The sequence below is a fragment of the Delphinus delphis genome, chromosome 17, assembly GCF_949987515.2.
Source record: "Delphinus delphis chromosome 17, mDelDel1.2, whole genome shotgun sequence".
NCBI lineage: Eukaryota > Metazoa > Chordata > Mammalia > Artiodactyla > Delphinidae > Delphinus > Delphinus delphis.
The window spans coordinates 13594429-13614464 of record NC_082699.1 but is presented as its reverse complement, the minus strand read 5'-3'; the positions used below and the strand labels follow the sequence as shown (position 1 = coordinate 13614464).

Here is a 20036-nt window from a genome sequence, read left to right as displayed (position 1 = left end):
TTAATTGCTTATATGAACCAAGAATCACTACACTGCTTCATTTGAAATGAAAACTGTTTCATTAACCAAATTCGTAATACATATTTCCCTTTAGCTGTTTTTATATTTTAACTCCTGGATCTATCTCAGTTTTCTAACAAACGCTTATAATCATACTTTGGGTCCTATACTATGGTCACATGATAGGTTTTGTAAGTTTCTGCTGGAAGAGGGATGATTCTGAGAATTCAACCACCCTCTGCAATCCTGTCCAATGTGAAAAAATGTCTCAATTTCTAAATAACCAACTAAGAAATGCATTTTGGAAATATACCCTTTTAAGTTGGAAACTTCATATTATATAGTTTATTAGTTCCTACATTTTTATATATGTTAAAATGAGTTTCCACAATGTATAAAAGGAAAAGCAGTCTAACGCTGGAATACATAGATGGCAGCCAACTTGATGCTCACCATCATTATGCCTTTTAATAATGAGAACAGGCTGACCTTGCCACAGACTGTTTCCTCCTCACACCTGTGTGAGGTTCAAAACAACGTGATTATGATGCTGCTGTTACAGGTGCTGGTGAACCCCTGACACAGTGAGCCCCTCCTGACGCTGCTGTTCACATCCCTCACTGGTGACTGAACACCAAGTATGTTAGCTAATGCAGGGCCTTGTTTCCTGGAAGAGATTCATCCTCACAACAAAACATAAAGATAAAAGAGAATTTATGTGTACAGATCTCTAAGGTTTTGATACTAAGACATCACAGGTGAGTCAGACATGAGGCCTGTGTTCAAATCACCCCACCTTCCTGCAGGACCATCCCAGGACTCCGACACTGCTGAAAATCCATTATTAACAGGTACAAAGAGTACGTGTACAAAAAGTCCCTGGAACAGGTCCTTAAAGGGAAACACTGTGATTCCAGATTCCTTGCTCTCACTAGAAATTTTCTTGACATAACCTTTCAGTTAGCCTCTGGAAATGTCCACCTACTGTTTCCACTGGGGAAGGAAGCAGAAGCAAATGTAGTGCGAGGAACATGGCATCTCTGTTTTTGGATGCGGTAAGACTCATGCTTAGGATTTACAACATTTGCGGTATGCTGATTCATACCAGTTAAAGGAAAACACTTGGCTATTAGGCAGGGATGGGAATAAAGAAGCAAAACAAAATGAAATACCGCAGTGAGTGGAAGGATGCTGCAGTAGGAAATAAAAGGGAAATTTAGAACCCATGTAGCATGCTTGTGGGTCTGCAGCAAATAACTGCATGGAACAAAAGAGAACGTTAAAAGCCACAGTGCTGATTCAATACTTTACAAACTTTCAAACTGGCAAAAAATAATTTTGCCTAAAAAGCAGATATATGGACAATATAAAGCATGACTCTTTGTGGGAAAGAAAATTCAAAGGATATTCAAATGTTTGTATTTGCTAATCAAAGAAGTATAAATTAAAGCACTGAGGAAATACAATATCGTTGTACACCTGGTAGAGAAGCACAATAGATAAATGGGTTCTAACACCCTCTGAAGACAAGGTAAAGATGGCAAACAACTATCTAACCTTCTGTTGGGTTTTTACAAGGACAATCCTTTTGGAAACTTAAATAATAATATATTAACCAAAGAGGTTTAAGCTCTTTGACACACTAATTGTATCTGGAGGATATTTTTGTTTACTTTTAGCTTAGTGGTAAATAAAATTGAAATCTGAACAGCTACATAAAGATGTCTCTCTGCATTAAGGGCAGTAGAGAAAGAAGATAAACCACTAAATTAGTAGTTTAGTAAATTGTGGTGTATCAAGTGGCTAGAATATTATGTAGCAAATAAAAGTGATCACGGGAAAGTCTGTGTGGACATTTTAGATAGATGATAGACAGGTAGATAGGTAAATAGATACTATGAGCGTAAAGCAGATTATTAAACCATACTAATAAAACTATGATCAGATGTACGTTGTTTGATAGAAGGTGCAAGAGATGATTCAAAATGAAAATGAAAGGAGGCAGGTCAGGATAGGAAATTTTGGAAAATTTCCATTTATTAAACTACCTTTTAATATCATGTATACTGTTTAAAAGGCAAAAATCCTGATCTTAAAAAAAGACAATCTTCTTTCACTATTCAATAGCAATGGAGATATTTAATGTAAGTAAATGACTGAGGAAAGTGTGTGCAGGCAAGTTCATCAGCAGAATTGTAATGCGCATAAAACACTGCCCCAGGAAAGAGAATTTAATAAACAAAGCTGGGCTAAACGCTCTGAAAAGATTTTAATAATTCATCCTGAATCCTATTCCTCCTAATCTTGCATTCACTGTTGTATGCCACCCTGCCATCTAATTCAGGTTGGCATTAAAACGTCTAAACCTTAATGCTAATTAAATCTGCCTTTTCATTCTGAAAAAATCACATTCTTCTCTTTAATGTCAAACATAAGGCATATAACTCTATACTTGAAAAAATGTTAGATTCCCTTTTTTGGTGAATAAAATCAGAAAAGGCAGGAAGCTGATTATCTAATGGGGATACCATGTTGTTAACCATTTCTCATCTTAATTGCAGAAGCAAATGGTAAAACAGTCTGTGTAGTATTAATTCTGATTCATGTTATCAACTTCTCCCCTTTGCCAGAACCTGAGGGTAAACCTCCACGTTCAGTGTTTAGTGTAAATGTGGACCTACTCGGGTTCCTTTCTAGCTGCCTGAATTATAATTACTAAAGAATTGTTTTAGGAACAGTCTTATGTGAGATTTCTGATTCCAATATAAATTAGCACACATTTTATCACCATGAAAAATCTAAGCATAGCCTTCCCTGAAAGACTAAAGATAACGTTAAACTCCTATTTTATTCTGCATAATAGAAAAATAAAACCGTACTATTTTCAAACAGTTTTAACCTTAATTTCGGCATCTGTCATGGGGAATTTGTTGCCTACACCTCAGTAAATGTCTCTGAAATGAACTAACTAAAGCCATATTTATTTTGAACTGGAGAAATGGAAAAAGTCAAAATACTTTGAAATTTCAATGTTTTTTGTGATTCCAACACACCAATCAATGAATACAGCAATTATAAAATGGTTGTGGAACATCAATCTGTTTCTCCTACCCATCAGTAGTTAAATTCTAAAATTGTTCATGGGGCACCTCAGAGAATAATTTGGACAAGTTGGTCACGGTTCTAGGATTAAATGGCAATTAAAAAAAAATTTTTTTTTTTTGGTCTCACTGTGTGGCTTTCGAGATCTTAGTTCCCCGACCAGGGATCGAACCTGGGCTCCCTGCACTGGAAGCACAGAGTACTACTGGACTGCCAGGGAATTCCATTAAATGGCAAATTTAACTGCATTAACTTCCAGTAAATTCATGTGGAGATAAGAGCGTATGCTTGTAGTTTGAAGCCTGGAGTGTCCCTTGGTTGTCACAGTCCTCAGATAACTATGATCTTGCACCAGAGTAGGATAAGGACATTAATCAAGGGGATGACACTTTGCCGAGGCCACAGTGGCCGCTGTGCTGGTCCTTAAGCACATCATGCTGGTCCCCACTCGGCCTCCCACATTTGTACTCTGCTCCCTAGATGGAACGCTCTTTCTCTGAGATATCTGCATAACTCACTCCTTCATTTCACACAGGTCTCTCACTCCTTCATTTCACACAGGTCTCTAATGAAATTTCCTCCATGGAAGGTGCCCGCCCTTCATCCCATCTTGTCCCTTTTTACCTCTCTGACTTCTGTTCTTTTCTGTATTTATTCCACCTACTACATTACTCATTTATTTGTTTACTTGATCATCTGTTTCACCCCAACGTGGTTTACATTATATGAGAGAAGGAAGGGGTTTTTTTCAGTGCTTTATCCCAGCAACTAGAACAGTGCTGGCACATAAACAGTGCTCAACGCATATTCACTGAGTGACTGAATAATAAATGAATGAATGAATGAATGGGAACAGAATGAATGAGTATGACTGATCAGAGGGAGAGAGCATTTCTCTGCTAGTAAAAAAAATGATGAAATAATATTTTACTCATTTAGTTGCAGATGATACTTCAATTAAGCTCTTAGTAAGCTTGCAATAGAGCACAAAGTACACAGCCATTAAAATAAAGCAGAAAACTCTGTATATTTTATCACCCACAAAAATTTAATTCTCCTTCTAGAGAAATAAAGTCTTGTCACGCTTCATAAGCAAGGACATGCTGCGTAGGACTCGTAAACTAGAATTCAGGCACATCAAGTCGAATGGAGTGTCACAGGTGAGAACCTGCTGATTTGAACTTTCTCCCTCTTTCTACCTCTTTAAAACCCTGACCCATCAAAACCCATTGCAAACGCTACCTTCTCCATGGCAAGTTCTAACCATCTCAAAGATCTATGTTCCTTCTGAACCTTATTTTTTAGCTGTAACTTTCCTAGATCATTTATTTTTCTTCGTCGTCTAGGTAATCTGTTATTTTTGTTACTTTTCATTATGTTTTTGTCATCTTATTTTGTCATACGATTATTTACTATGATTTTTGCTGTTCATGTTTTATGTCTCTAACATGAATATCACCCATTTATGACATTACCAGCCAAGAGCACCAACTGCAGTCCTTTGCATGGGTTAATTAGCAAGTACATTTGAATAAACAATAACCACCATCCACTCAAAATCTAACTGGTCTCATACTAAGAAGAGACTATGAGTGGTGACAGCAGATTCTCTGCTACAATGAGGACTAAATGCTGCCCTATTGTTTCCACCTACATGGTTTCCTTTCGCTGTGAAAATGGAGAGGTGATAGAAGAGGAACAAGTGATTATGAAGAAGGACCTGACTCGGGGTTCTCCCCTCACATTTGCATCTGATGTAGCTGTAGGAATTTATGCACCTACCACAGCTTGCCCAGACACAGCACTGCTGCTTAAGACAGACCAGCTGAAGAGGACCTATCTAAGACTTCTCCTCACATTTTCAGGAAGAGCATATCGTGTGGGCTCCTGGAGTATGATTTGTCCAGGAGTAGGAAGACAGTAGTAACTCCAAGGCAGCATCTAGCTCACCACAGCTGGGTAACAGGGATCCAAACCACTGAAGAAAAAGTTTTGTTTTGCTAGTCACCAGCCCCTACCAAGTTAAGTTCCTAGAGTGAATAAAACAGATGCAAAATTTTGTACCTAAAATATAAATCTTAATATAAATACAAGGGTGATAAGATTCTAGGCCACAGTGATATAAACGTGGGACTGCATTCATTTGTATGAATAAACAGTCACTCAAAATAGAAGAACCAAAGCCAGAAATTACTGTGCAAGAATTATCTGATTTCTAAAGTCTTATTCCAAATATATCTGAGCCCTTTGAATGTTTCCAGCTATAATTTCATGGAGCTAAATGTAATAAACAAGAACCTCCGAATGTAATAAGGTATAGCAAAGATGCAGGCAAGGGCTTCCCTGGTGGCGCAGTGGTTGAGAGTCCGCCTGCTGATGCAGGGGGTGCGGGTTCGTGCCCCGGTCCGGGAGGGTCCCGCGTGCTGCGGAGCGGCTGGGCCCGTGGGCCGTGGCCGCTGGGCCTGCGCGTCCCGGGCCTGTGCTCCGCGGCGGGAGGGGCCACAGCAGTGAGAGGCCCGTGTACCGCAAAAAAAAAAAAAAAAAAAAAAGATGCAGGTAAGGCGGGAAGTCACGTACCGATGCACGCCGCTGTTGCACATTATGACGTGGCAGGCCCCCAGCCTACTGCACAGCTCCGAGGACACCGACAGCAGCCCGACACCGGAGGCGCTGCAAGCCGTGTTCGCACAGGCAGCTGTGCGCTTGGATCTGATAAACGAGGCTACCAGTCGATACAGTTCATCCAAAACGTTGAGAGGCCTCATGAGCTGCAGAAAAAAACGATGCCCATAAGGTTCAACATGTTTAGTAGAAAGAAATCCTTTTAGATGGGATATAATTCACAGTTGTTATAACTTACAGTGAATAGTCTAAAATATTTTATTATGGAGATAACAGAATCAGAGACCACGGATGTTTATAAATTACACAGTGCTCCAGAGCACCAGCAAAATTAAATAAGGGAGGTAAATGGCAAAGCAACAGTCAATGCAATCTTCTGTTTTTACCTTATCTACATAAGCAGCTTTGGATGTGGAGTTTGGTGGTGAATTTGACTTGTCCAAGTAGAATGCCCTGTAAGAATACAAAGAATAAATGATCATTTATTGTCAGTAAAATTAAAAAGCATGAAGACATGCAAGTTTCACTGACTTTTTTTTTTTTTTTTTCGGTACGCGGGCCTCTCACTGCTGTGGCCTCTCTCGTTGCAGAGCACAGGCTCCGGACGCGCAGGCTCAGCGGCCATGGTTCACGGGCCCAGCCGCTCCGCGGCACGTGGGATCTTCCCGGACCGGGGCACGAACCCATGTCCCCTGAATCGGCAGGCGGACTCTCAACCACTGCGCCACCAGGGAAGCCCAGCACTGACTTCCTTTTAAAGACAAATGAATAGACAAAGTGTTGAGCGCTAGGATGAGTGGGACTGGAAAGAACAGTCTTCCACTCAGAAAAAAATGATTGAACCTACCATCAGCTCCATTGCTTATCGTATGGCTTCAGAGGGATTACTTAGTGTGTGTCTCAATTTCCTCTTTCGCAATTTGGGGATCACATTAGTTTCTACTTCACAAGGTGACCAAGAAGATGAAGTCGGCGCTAATAAAATGCTTAGGATGGTACACAGTACAGAATACGTGCTCACTGATAGTTACAGTAATTAATATTATTATAAAAGTTGAAAAAAGATATTTTCTAAAAACATCCCATTTTCACTTACTGTGCAAATGTCAGATTACGAAAATAATACTCAAAACACAGATTTTAAACAGACTGCTTAGCTGGATTCCTTCAGCCACTAAGCTATGCTCAGATTGGAAGTTAAACCCTCTTTGAAGATACACGGGCTCTTTTTTGTCACCAGGATGCAATACGCCAACAACTATTTTAATACACTAAGCGGAATCTTAGTGGCCTGCGATAATTAGATGTGATTTCCAAAGAATTATTGCTGAGTTCGTTTAGCTATTAGCTCAATACTAAACAGAAATTGTAAGAGAATGACCCATGAAGACAGGACATTTAAGTTATATTTAAGCGAGTATGTTTTTAATGAAGTGAAATTATTTAAAAGCTGTGAACACTTAACACTGATATACCAAAATAATAGTAGAATGATGGTCAGACTAGATATTGAAATAAAACTCATTAGACTGGTGTTTCAGAGCAGCTTTTAGGACCTCAAACTATTGATGGATCACTAACCAATGCATGAGTAGCAATGGGCATAATCAGTAAATCAGTGAGGGAGAACGTCATGCCCAGCACTGGTATTTTGAGTCCCACTAGACACACACACACACACACACACACACACACACACACACACACACACACACACACACACACACACACACTGCTATTCCAATTACTAGAAGTAGCTAGCAGTAGTGCAGCTTGTTTTTTTGTCTTTTTAAGCTAAAGTCGCATGGATTAATCAAAATTCACACTTTAAATTAGGAAAGCTTTAACTTCTTCTAACTTCCAAAATGTAAATTATGTACATTCTCACCGAGAATGTCTGTTCATCTCTCAAACACAAATTCAAACTACAACAGAAATTTTACAACAGTTCAGCGTCCAAAGCGTTTTGAACTCCTAGGCGATTTCCACGTAGCATCTTGAAACAGAGGTGGTGCCTCAAACCTGGAATCCGCAGAGATACCTTGATCAGATGTCCCTATGCCTTTCCTCAGCTGTGCTTGGTAGAAAGATGTGGCGAAGGAGAGTCCACAGCAGGGACGAATTATTCCCTCAGCCTGAATCCCAGAGCTACCTACCACTCCTGAGCATATAATGCTCACAGGAGCCTGGGGACTACGGCAAACCCAGGCAAACCCGGCTCATGACGATTGGGTTACCTTGACAGGTACCACTGCAAAGTGGAACATCCATCACGTGCCGTGAAAATACAGTTCCGCTCAGATGGTTGCATCAGCAGCTACTGAGAGTACTGGATTGAGAGGAAAATCAAAGGGATTTGATACATCTTCAAATGTTCTAGATTTTCCCCAGTCTCAGAAGGAGATAACAACAATCTACGAGGATTGCTGTTAAGAGGAGAGGAAATGAGCTTGAATTGTGAGAAGTACAGAAACATGCAATGAAGTTGAAGCTATTGGAATAAATGAGCAACTTAGAGAAGCCAGAGGGGGTAGACTCTGTATGGCCTGATAGGCCCTGATAGAGTTGGGTTTTAACTAAAGGCCTCCATTACCAGAAGACAGGCTATTTTATAAATTTTACTGCTGTGCATAACAATTCAGGGTCTCCAGAAAGCTCTGAGTGTCTTTTCACTTCAATTATACAGGTACGTATTTAGGCTGCTGCTATGAAAACCGATGTACGCACTTCCATGCTTTAACAAATTAGTATTTTGCACTTTTGCTTCCCCTTTTGAAGGAATGAAACCTTACAGATACAGGTGATCCCTTGTATCACACTTGTCCACTCCCATTGTTCCAGACTCTCCCCTCCCAGGGTTAACACCACCCAGAAGCTGGCATTTGTCACTTCCATGCTTTACAAGGTCACCCACACAGTTGGCCCAAGTGGAGGCACCAAGGAACAGGTGTGATCATTGTTCCATATCCTTGTTCACGTTGATGGCATCAGAATTTCAACCTTTGGTGTTGTAATTTTCAATCTGCACATATTTGTCATCCATCTGGATTTCTTCTTCTTTTATAGCCTTCTCATATTGCTTACTTTCGTGCAGTCACATTTGTGTTTTTTTTTTTGGCTGTGCCCCATGGCTTGCGGGATCTTAGTTCCCTGACTAGGGATTGAACCTGCGCCCTCAGCAGTGAAAGCTCAGAGTCCTAACTACTGGACCGCCAGGGAATTCCCAAGTCTCACCTTTTTTTTTTTAACATAGAAATTTGTTATTACTTTTTATAGCAAGAGTTAAATTTGATGACATTTAGAAGTTTCTATTCCTCTTTATTTTTTTTAAAATCCAGACTTTCGGGCTTCCCTGGTGGCGCAGTGGTTGAGAGTCTGCCTGCCAATGCAGAGGACATGGGTTCGTGCCCCGGTACGGGAAGATCCCACATGCCGTGGAGCAGCTGGGCCCGTGAGCCATGGCTGCTAAGCCTGCGCATCTGGAGCCTGTGCTCCGCAACGGGAGAGGCCACAACAGTGAGAGGCCCGCATAACGCAAAAAAAAAAAAAAAAAAAAAAAAAAAAAAAATCCAGACTTTCTTTCTACACTTACTTCCTCAAGAATATTCAGTTTTTCAAGTTCATTATTCAATTAATATTTTTGATCCGTGTCTGTCAGTGGTATACTCTGGCATAAAATTTCTAGAATCTAGATTGACAGTGAATTTTTCCCCACAATACTGCTCTTGGTGTCCGCTCCCAATTAAGTTGTCTTTGTTTGGGGGCTAGTCTATATTTTCTCTCTGATAGGTAAAGATTTTGTTTTCATCCTCAATGTTCTAAAGTTTTACCACAAAGTGTTTAGGTGATGATTTATTTTTATTTATCCAGATAGGTTCTAAGATTGTACTTTCAATTTAAGAAGTCTTATCTTCAATTCTAAAATAATCTCAGGTATCATCTTTCCCCATAATCTCATCCATTTTCTCTCTCTCTCTCTCTCTCTCTCTCTCTCTCTCTCTCACACACACACACACACACACACACACACACACTCATAAACACACATACACTTTCTTTTAAGATCTTATTTTCCCATTACTGCAATTTTGTTGATTTCCTAAATAATATCTTCCAAATGAAAAAACCCTGTCTTTGCCAATCTAGAGTTTATCCTTTCTACTGGGAATTTTATTTCAATGACTATCTTTTTCATTTCCAAGCTTTCTGCCTATTCGTATTTCATTTCTGTAACTAAAAGGTAAAACTCCCCACAAGAATGTAAACTCTCTATGCTGATAAGGATTTGATTTACTTATGCTCGCTGCTGCATCTCTAGCACCTCTAACAGAGTGTAGAACATGGTTTGATCTTTTTTTTTTTTTTTTTTTTTTTTTTTTATTTAAATTTTATTATTTATTTATTTATTTATTTATTTTTTTAACATCTTTATTGGGGTATAATTACTTTACAATGGTGTGTTAGTTTCTGCTTTATAACAAAGCGAATCAGTCATACATATACATATGTTCCCATATCTCCTCCCTCTTGCGTCTCCCTCCCTCCCACCCTCCCCATCCCACCCCTCCAGGCTGTCACAGAGCACCGAGCCAATATCCCCGTGCCATGCGGCTGCTTCCCTCTAGCTATCTACCTTACTACATTTGTTAGTGTGTATATGTCCATGACTCTCCCTCGCCCCGTCACAGCTCACCCTTCCCCCTCCCCATAACCTCAAGTCCGTTCTCTAGGAGGTCTGCGTCTTTATTCCTGCCTTACCCCTAGGTTCCTCATGACATCTTTTTTTTCTTAAATTCCATACATATGTGCCAGCATACTGTATTTGTCTTTTTCGTTCTGACTCACTTCACTGTGTATGACAGACTCTAGGTCTATCCACCTCATTACAAATAGCTCAATTTCGTTTCTTTTTATGGCTGAGTAATATTCCATTGTATATATGTGCCACATCTTCTTTATCCATTCATCCGATGATGGGCACTTAGGTTGTTTCCATCTCCGGGCTATTGTAAATAGAGCTGCGATGAACATTTTGGTACATGACTCTTTTTGAATTTCGGTTTTCTCAGGGTATATGCCCAGTAGTGGGATTGCTGGGTCATATGGTAGTTCTATTTGTAGTTTTTTAAGGAACCTCCATACTGTTCTCCATAGTGGCTGAACCAATTCACATTCCCACCAGCAGTGCAAGAGGGTTCCCTTTTCTCCACACCCTCTCCAGCATTTATTGTTTCTAGATTTATTGATGATGGCCATTCTGACTGGTGTGAGATGATATCTCATTGTAGTTTTGATTTGCATTTCTCTAATGATTAATGATGTTGAGCATTCTTTCATGTGTTTGTTGGCAGTCTGTATATCTTCTTTGGAGAAATGTCTATTTAGGTCTTCTGCCCATTTTTGGATTGGGTTGTTTGTTTTTTTGTTGTTGAGCTGCATGAGCTGCTTGTAAATTTTGGAGATTAATCCTTTGTCAGTTGCTTCATTTGCAAATATTTTCTCCCATTCTGAGGGTTGTCTTTTGGTCTTGTTTATGGTTTCCTTTGCTGTGCAAAAGCTTTGAAGTTTCATTAGGTCCCATTTGTTTATTTTTGTTTTTATTTCCATTACTCTAGGGGGTGGGTCAGAAAGAATCTTGCTGTGATTTATGTCATAGAGTGTTCTGCCTATGTTTTCCTCTAATAGTTTGATAGTTTCTGGCCTTATATTTAGGTCTTTAATCCATTTTGAGCTTATTTTTGTGTATGGTGTTAGGGAGTGTTCTAATTTCATTCTTTTACATGTACCTGTCCAGTTTTCCCAGCACCATTTATTGAAGAGGCTGTCCTTTTTCCCATGGTTTGATCTTAATAAATATTTGTAAATAAATAATCGACTTTTTTTTTTTTTTTTTTTTTTTGCGGTACACGGGCCTCTCCCTGCTGTGGCCTCTCCCGTTGCGGAGCACAGGCCCCGGACGCGCAGGCTCAGCGGCCATGGCTCACGGGCCCAGCTGCTCCGCAGCATGTGGGATCTTCCCGGACCGGGGCACGAACCCGTGTCCCCTGCATCGGCAGGCGGACTCTCAATCACTGCACCACCAGGGAAGCCCATAATTGACTATTTCTATTGCAGGATTTTCTACCTTCTTCATGAATGGCGATCCTTTGTTTATACTTTGAGCATCCAAAATACACTTTGCCATGATGTCTCAATATTTTACTTTCTTTGGGTCAAATTTGTTTCAATGGTCATTTTCCTTGGCTCTTTTGTAGCTTTAGGCTACCTCATGTGCTTTGGAGTTTTGTTTTGCAAGTTCATTTGAAGTAGGAGGATTGTTTTTTTAACATCTTTATTGGAGTGTGGAAGATGTTCTGTTCAGTTTTATTTAGTGCTTTGAAACAGCTCCACCCAATATCTCTCATCATCTTTTTCTTACAAATGATTCTGTGCTCATTTTGTGCCCAGAATTACCCATCTGTAATCAGTTTCATATTGGTGATTTGAGTATTACATTGTCCAGACATCTGAATTATTACCAGTCACGTCGCTGAACCAGCGAGTGATTTGGTTCAGTTCTTAGTTTAAGAGCCGTGTTGTCTTTCTCTTGCCATCTTAACGTCTACAAAAGTGAGAGAGTCCGGAGTTTGCATCCTTGCTCAGAAGTAGAGGGGCCCTTCTCTACAACCTGGTTTCAGAGTGAGGCTCGCTCTGCATCTCCCCCTAGTATAGGATGACTTTAATTTCTCATTTCCCTGCACAAGTTGTACTGGCCCCTTGTCCACCTGCAGAGCCCAGGAGGCCAGAGGCCTCAACACAGCTTACAAATCAGCACTTGAATTCCCGCTCCATTTGTGGGCCACTGAGATGATAAATTATGAGCTCAGCTGCGACTCTTGCATTTTCTGTTTTCATCTTTTGTCTAGCATGGCTATATGCTTGGAACAGAGAGGATGCTTCACAGCTGGAACCCACAGAGAGAATACCGATCAGATGTCCTCACGCCTTTCCTCAAGTGTGCTTGGTAGAGAAAGTAATGTGGTTAAAAAGAGTATGCAAGTCCACGGACAAATTATTTAGCCTCATGTGGCCTCAAGTCCCTCATTTTCACAATGGATAGTAAAATTGTCTAATATATAGGTAGCATAATGTTGAAGACGAGTCAGTGCATACGAAGTGCTCAGTACTGTGGTGAGCAAATGGGACTCATGCAATAGACAATAATCATCACTATTCACGTGTGCACAGTAGGAGGGGACTCTGGGAACATTTTTATCCATCGCCAGGAGTAAAATAAGGCCAAAACCTTCTGCTTTCCCCTGAGGTCATCTAGAATATTTTATGATACATGTAAAAAATGAAAATTAAAGTAGATATTTGGAATCTACATAATTCCATCAGTGTACAGAGTTCAAGTCTAAAAAGAAAAGAACGCTTTTAGGTTAAAGAAAAGGAGAGTGTCAGTTAAACGGCTTAATCAGGTGCACTGGTTGTAAAAACTGCAGTTCTTCTATACCTTGGATAGACTGGGAAGAAATATATTCTGTAAAAGCAGTCCATATCATCAACACCACCTGAGGAAAACTTCACTCTAGAAACCTACCACTACAGCAGGCCACACAGCCCTCTTCCTGCTTTCTGAAAGAGATGTTCCTTTAAAAAGAAAGTTGTCACTGATTCAGCCTGTTTAGAGCATGATCATGTTGATCTAATCCTGCTATAGTCACTTAAACTGACTTGGAAGAAATCTTCAAATTTTCCTTGGGACAAAATCTTTAAAGAAAAAAAACACATATTTGATGAAGCCAGCCAACAGAAAACTAAAATTAAAAATTTTTATAGATTTAAAATGTATAAATGCTCACATCAAGTTAAACCCTTATTCAGAAAGAATCTTGTCTTTTCTAAGCTGCTATAGAGCAAAACTAAAATAGAAAAGGCATCTAATGATATAACTGCACCATTCAAAATACTTTTAGAAGATAAAAGCCTAACAAGTTCAGAGTTAAATATATTGGCTGATCCAGACTTGTGCGAGTAGTTAATATTCGTGAATCCATGATTATAGAAAGCAACAAATTATTATAAAGTATATCTATGGGCTGATGACATCTAGAGAATAGAACCATGAAAAACAGCTTCTTTGTGACTCCTGTGAAATTTACACAGCCAAGAAATATTTTAATTCAATCAATTATTTGTTAAAATAAAAATTAGGGCTTCCCTGGTGGCGCAGTGATTGAGAGTCCGCCTGTCGATGCAGGGGACACGGGTTCGTGCCCCGGTCCGGGAAGATCCCACATGCCGCGGAGTGGCTGGGCCCGTGAGCCATGGCCGCTGAGCCTGCGTGTCCGGAACCCGTGCTCCGCAACGGGAGAGGCCACAACAGTGAGAGGCCCGCGTACCACAAAAACAAAAACAAAACAAAACAAAAATTTGGACTTGAGCCTTCAACTAGTTTTGGGTACTCCCGCCTCAGAAAAATGGTTGTTCAGCCATGTATTTTCCCATCCCTAAGGTTTACAAGCATTCATAGGACTTCAGTATTTTTCAGAATATGACAAATAAATTCTCACAGGGAATAAATTTCTAATGCAGTTCCCTTAATGACAAAAGTCCTGCAATACCCCTTAATCAAAATTTACAAGAGAGTTAATGGTAAAACTGGATTAATGCCAAAACTGACTGTGGTTTATTATGTTTCTGATGTTAGTAAGAATGAAGTCATGGTTCTCTGTCTCAATACAGCAAATCTTATTAAGACCATTTTGAAAGCACTCCTGCTACTTTATGTAGGAGGAACAGTAAGTTTCCTTTCACGCAGGCATACATCAGGCTTTGTTGTCACAACTTGTAAATGAACCCTGCCATATAAAATGGATATATTATGATATTTTCCGTTTAGTCCCTATAGAATAAAATACCAATGAAAGAGGTGATAATGTCATGTTACAATAAATAGTGGTATAGATATATCCAAATTAAATAGTAACTACAATGGAACAAATCTTGGGAAAATATCTCATACAATCTAGCAGCAAAGGCAAATACACAGGTATCTAGAATGCAGGGCAGAAAGTGATCGGTACCTTAAAAGGTACAGAAAGTTATTGGGATACACCCACATGAGGAAGAAGGAAGGCCACATAAGAATATGGTACATGAGTTGGATTTTGACGGATGGATGGGACAGGTCAAAATGGGAAAACAGCATTTCAAGTGGAGGAAACACCATAAACAGAACAGAAAGAGCAATGGATGGAGCCAGGCTGGCCAAAGAGCAGGTTCGTGTAAGGCAGGGAGAGAAAGTGCTGGGTAAGTGGGCCGGATCCATATTGTGAGGAAATTAAATACCAAACTAAGGAATCGTAATGAATTTGTTAAGCAGTAGAGAAGCACTGCACAGTAAAAACTTCGCTACCCGTAAAAAAGTAAGAATAAATGGAAAGAAGTACATGACCCATAAGATACGACAATTTAGGGAAATTAGAGCTGCAAGAGACCCTAGAAATGAAAAGACTAGTTCAGCATTCGTAACAAGACCATGGCAATGGACACAGGGAATCGATGTTTGCCAGGAGAGAAAGAAAATGAGTTCGGAGAACATCGAGATTAGTTTACGGAGAGTTATGCAAGTTAATGTATTGATACTAACAAGAATTAGGAAAATGATTTCTCCAACAAGTAAAGAATTAGGGTCATAGCTCTATAGGGTCAGGCTGATGTTCCAGGAATGGTCAGGTTTTTACGTAAAGAGAGACCACACAACAGCCTGACCTGATATAAAATTTAAACATATTAATTTTGTCACAGGAGATACTCAGAGGTTACATCAATGACAAAAGCGACTGGCATTTGGCAATCTCATTTGGCACTTGTTTTTGCTTTTTCTGGGCATGCTGGAGGATATCCAATTTCTAAGATAGGTGATTAAGGCATAAGAGCCACTGGTGTTTTATACATAAGGAGGAACAACTATAGTATTCAGCTCAGGTCTCCACTATATTCTTGTTTCTTCTCCAGATCATTGCTTATGAGATCATCTCTATATTTATAATAATTTATGGAAATTTCTCACTTAGCCAGACTCATATGTACTTCTCCTAATATCATGTCCTACTCCTAAATATTCTAAACTGTATCAGGTAGCTTTGGGATTTTAGCATTTACTCTGCATTTCCAAAAGGAGCTATGACAATGGTCAATTATGGATATTAGTCATAGACATGATTATATATGCCATTATTACGGTGGTACAGCAGTCGACTATAGGTGTGACTGTTTCATTGAGTATTACTGTTAAACTGCATTTGACTATCATAGCACTTAAGTTAGGAAAAAAAAAATTCCACAGAAAATCTCATTAAGATACACCGATCTTTTGTATAAAGGAGAATCACCGGACAGGTTCAACCTGTGCCTACATATGGGCAAAGAATACATGATGAGTAAGTAGGTAGGAGAACGTTGATTTGTCCCTTCATCCCACCCACCTTCTGTGTCCATAAACATTAGCCTGACTTCTCTGGACTAGGCTTTATTTAAAGTTACATGAAGAGAAACTCTGAATAATGAGATAGACTTGGATTTGCTTGGATAAATTTGTCTTTTGGCTTGTCAGAAACAGAGCACCTAGGGTTACAGGTGTTGTTACAAACCTGCCTGTTATCAATTAAGAGCTCCATTTCTGCTTGAGTGTCAGGGAAAAAAACTCCTGGAAGGTTAACAAGACAATATGTGTGACCACAGAGAGCAAGACTTTCTCACATTATAAAAAAAAAAAATCCCTCTGAGATTTCTCTTAGGCCCCGAAAACAGAATTATGGTGTCAGAGACAGTGGAGACATACCCCACTCCTCCTTACTGCTGTTGATAACCCAATTTCATTCTTCTCCTTTTTTTTTTTTTTTTTTTTTTGCGGTACGCGGGCCTCTCACTGTTGTGGCCTCTCCCGTTGCGGAGCACAGGCTCCGGACGCGCAGGCTCAGCGGCCATGGCTCACGGGCCCAGCCGCTCCGCGGCATGTGGGATCTTCCCGGACCGGGGCACGAACCCGTGTCTCCTGCATAGGCAGGCGGACTCCCAACCACTGTGCCACCAGGGAAGCCCCACTCTTCTCCTTTTTGACAACCTTCACTCAGTGAGTTGACTGGATTAAAATCCTCTTCTCTGCTTCCCAAACCCTCCTTTACTCCATGAGGAATTTTGCTCCTCTTTTCATGAGTCTTCTAGGGTGATATTCCTTTCCTGCACCTGCAACACGTACATACCACCATAGGCACCATCTACTGTTAAAATTCTGCATAAAAACAGATTTCCCAATGGCAACACCATGCCCAGCCATTACAGAACACAATCTTCGTGAAAATGGACAGAAAAAGCAAATCCTTAAAAATAGGAAATCCTTCCCAAGAATAAAGTTTAATTATATTTTTAAAAATCTCATTACACCCAGGAAAAACCATAAAGTCAAGGAATATTTCTATTTTTAAACTAATTATATTTCATTTAATAACAATTATGTCTCCAGAAAGTGTGGCATGCCCATATTAAAGGATGCTTTTTTAGGTTTAAACTCATAAAAGTCTTATAATGGCTCAACTGACAAGAAGTTGACAGGTCAGTGCCTTCTCCACATCTTTCTGTGTATTCCTTACTTGACTCCAGTCGGCCTTCAAAATTACCTTTATAAAGCACAGATATCAGCATTTCATTAACTTGCTTAAAGACCTTCAAATTCTCCCAGCACCCAAAGTCTACACCTGGGGTATTCAAGGCCTCTCTTAACAATTCAGCAACAAACTTCCCGTCCCATCTCTCACCTCTTCAGCCTGCCATGTTCAAGTTTGAGTCCTCTTAACATACCATCCACATGAAAATCTCTCCACCTTCTCTCGTGTTACTCTCTCTGCCTGGAATGGCCTCTCACCTCCTCTGCTTGGCAAAATTCCACTGATCCTGCAACACCCTGCTCAAATATGACATCTTCTTGAGAACTTCCCCACTGAAACAAATTTATCTCACTATATGACACCAAGTTGCACTCATTCTGTCCACTCTGCTAAATTGCATACTCTCAGTGGGCAGAGACCCTTTTTTCTTTTAACATTTTTACTGGAGTAGAATTGCTTTACAATGTTGTGTTAGTTTCTGCTGTATAACAAAGTGAATCAGCTATATGTATACATATAATCCCCATATCCCCTCCCTCTTGCATCTCCCTCCCACCCTTCCTACCCCACCCTTCTAGGTGGTTTGCTTTTTTTTTAAATACAAATTTATTTATTTATTTTTGGCTGCGTTGGGTCTTCATTGCTGTGCGCGGGCTTTCTCTAGTTGCGGCGAGCAGGGGCTACTCTTCGTTGCGGTGGACGGGCTTCTCATTGCGGTGGCTTCTCTTGTTGCAGAGCACGGGCTCTAGGCACGTGGGCTTCAGCAGTTGTGGCTCTCGGGCTCTAGATTGCAGGCTCAGTAGTTGTGGCGCACAGGCTTAGTTGCTCCACGGCATGTGGGATCTTTCCAGACCAGGGCTCGAACCCGTGTCCCCTGCATTGGCAGGCGGATTCTTAACCACTGCACCACCAGGGAAGTCCGAGACCCTTTTTTTGAGTAAGGATCAATTTTTTTAATGTTCATGCTTTTTTAAAATTGTGATATAGTGGATGTACAATATTATATGTTACAGGTGTACAACACAGTGATTGACAATTTTTAAAGGTTATATTCCATTTAGAGTTATTATAAAATATTGGCTATATTCCCTGTGTTGTACAATATATCCTTGTAGCTTGTTTATTTTATACATGATAGTTTGTACCTCTTTATCCCCGACCCTATCTTGCCCCATTTTTAAAAATTTTGTGATCCCATACCCAAGACAGTGCCTGACTCATAGCCTGCAACTGATACTTGATGTAGTATTGAACTGAATTGAGTTTTATTTTATGAGAGCTATAAAGGAATTGGGGTTTCCACACTGTCAAGCAACTAAATATATGTGTGACCTCATAGAGAAAAAGAAATATATTAAATATCTTAATTTTTAAAATAGATAAAATAATTATTATGCACATTTGAAAAAGAACTCTTTGTAGGAAGGGTTCTTCTTAAGTTTATAAATATTAGGCTACATCTCAATGAACACTGAAGCACAATACTTAGAGGACTTAACAATCATCAGAACTTCAAAATAGGGAGGGCCTTCCCTGGCGGCGCAGTGGTTGAGAGTCCGCCTGCCGATGCAGGGGACACGGGTTCGTGCCCCGGTCCGGGAAGATCCCACATGCCACGGAGCGGCTGGGCCCGTGAGCCATGGCTGCTGGGCCTGCGCGTACGGAGCCTGTGCTCTGCAACGGGAGAGGCCACACAGTGAGAGGCCCGCATACCGCAAAAAAAACAAAAAAAACAATAGGGAGGAAGGGCATTTCAATATTTCCTCCTTGGTGAAAGACAACTATGATTAAGAGAAAAATATTCATAAGGTCTCTTGCAAGACTCACAGGAATGCTGTTTTACCTATAAATGACTAGCAGAAATGATACAGCAAAATTCTTGTTCAGTTCCAAATAAGAAAAGACAAAAACAAACATGATTAAGCACTATCACATTTAGATGTTAAATGTCTAATTCTTGGCTATTATACTTTTACACTAGAACCTATAAAAAGCTGTGATTTCCTTTAAGTGGCAAAATCCAAGGCCCTTCGTACAATACCTGACACATGGCAAATTACTCAATATTAGCAATCATTATCATCATTTTTATTCATTACTTAACATTTTTTAAATTTTTAAATAAAAGTTGTATATACTTAAGGTACAGAATAAGATGATCTGAAACACATAATGAAATGAGTACTAGAGTCAAGCTCATTAGCATATCATTACCTCACACAGTTACCATTTTTTTGTGTATGTAAAATTTCCTGGATTCTACTCTCTTAGCATGCTTCCAGGGTTCAATACAGTATCATCAAGTACAGACAACATGCCGGTACATAAGCTCTCTAGACTCATTCATCCTACATAACTGCAAATCTGTACCCTCTGACCAACATCGTCCTATTTCCCCCACCTTCCTATTCTACTCTGTTTCTCTGAGTTCAACTGCTTCTTCTTCTGTTTTTCCAGATTCCACATATAAGTGATATTATACGGTATTTGTTTTTCTCTGTCTGGCTTATTTCATGGAGCATAATGTCCTCCAGGTTCATCTCGCTCTGCCCTGGCCATAAGGTTTCTGCTAAGAAATCTGCTGATAGCCTCATGGGGGTTCTCTTGTATCTGAGCAATTTTTTTCCTTTGCTGTTTTAAAAATTCTCTCTTCGTCTTTGA

General features: G+C 39.9%; 1 protein-coding gene across 1 annotated transcript in view; it reads right to left on the bottom strand.

Moving 5' to 3' along the window:
• The window catches only part of PREX2 (phosphatidylinositol-3,4,5-trisphosphate dependent Rac exchange factor 2), a 288786-nt gene that overhangs the window by 40749 nt on the left and 228001 nt on the right, over positions 1-20036 (bottom strand). Inside the window, exons 36-37 of the mRNA XM_059994740.1 lie at positions 6111-6177; positions 5680-5870 (exon numbers count right to left, since the gene is read on the bottom strand). Coding sequence (XP_059850723.1) covers positions 5680-5870; positions 6111-6177 — 258 coding nt within the window. The remainder of the gene's footprint in view (positions 1-5679; positions 5871-6110; positions 6178-20036) is intronic.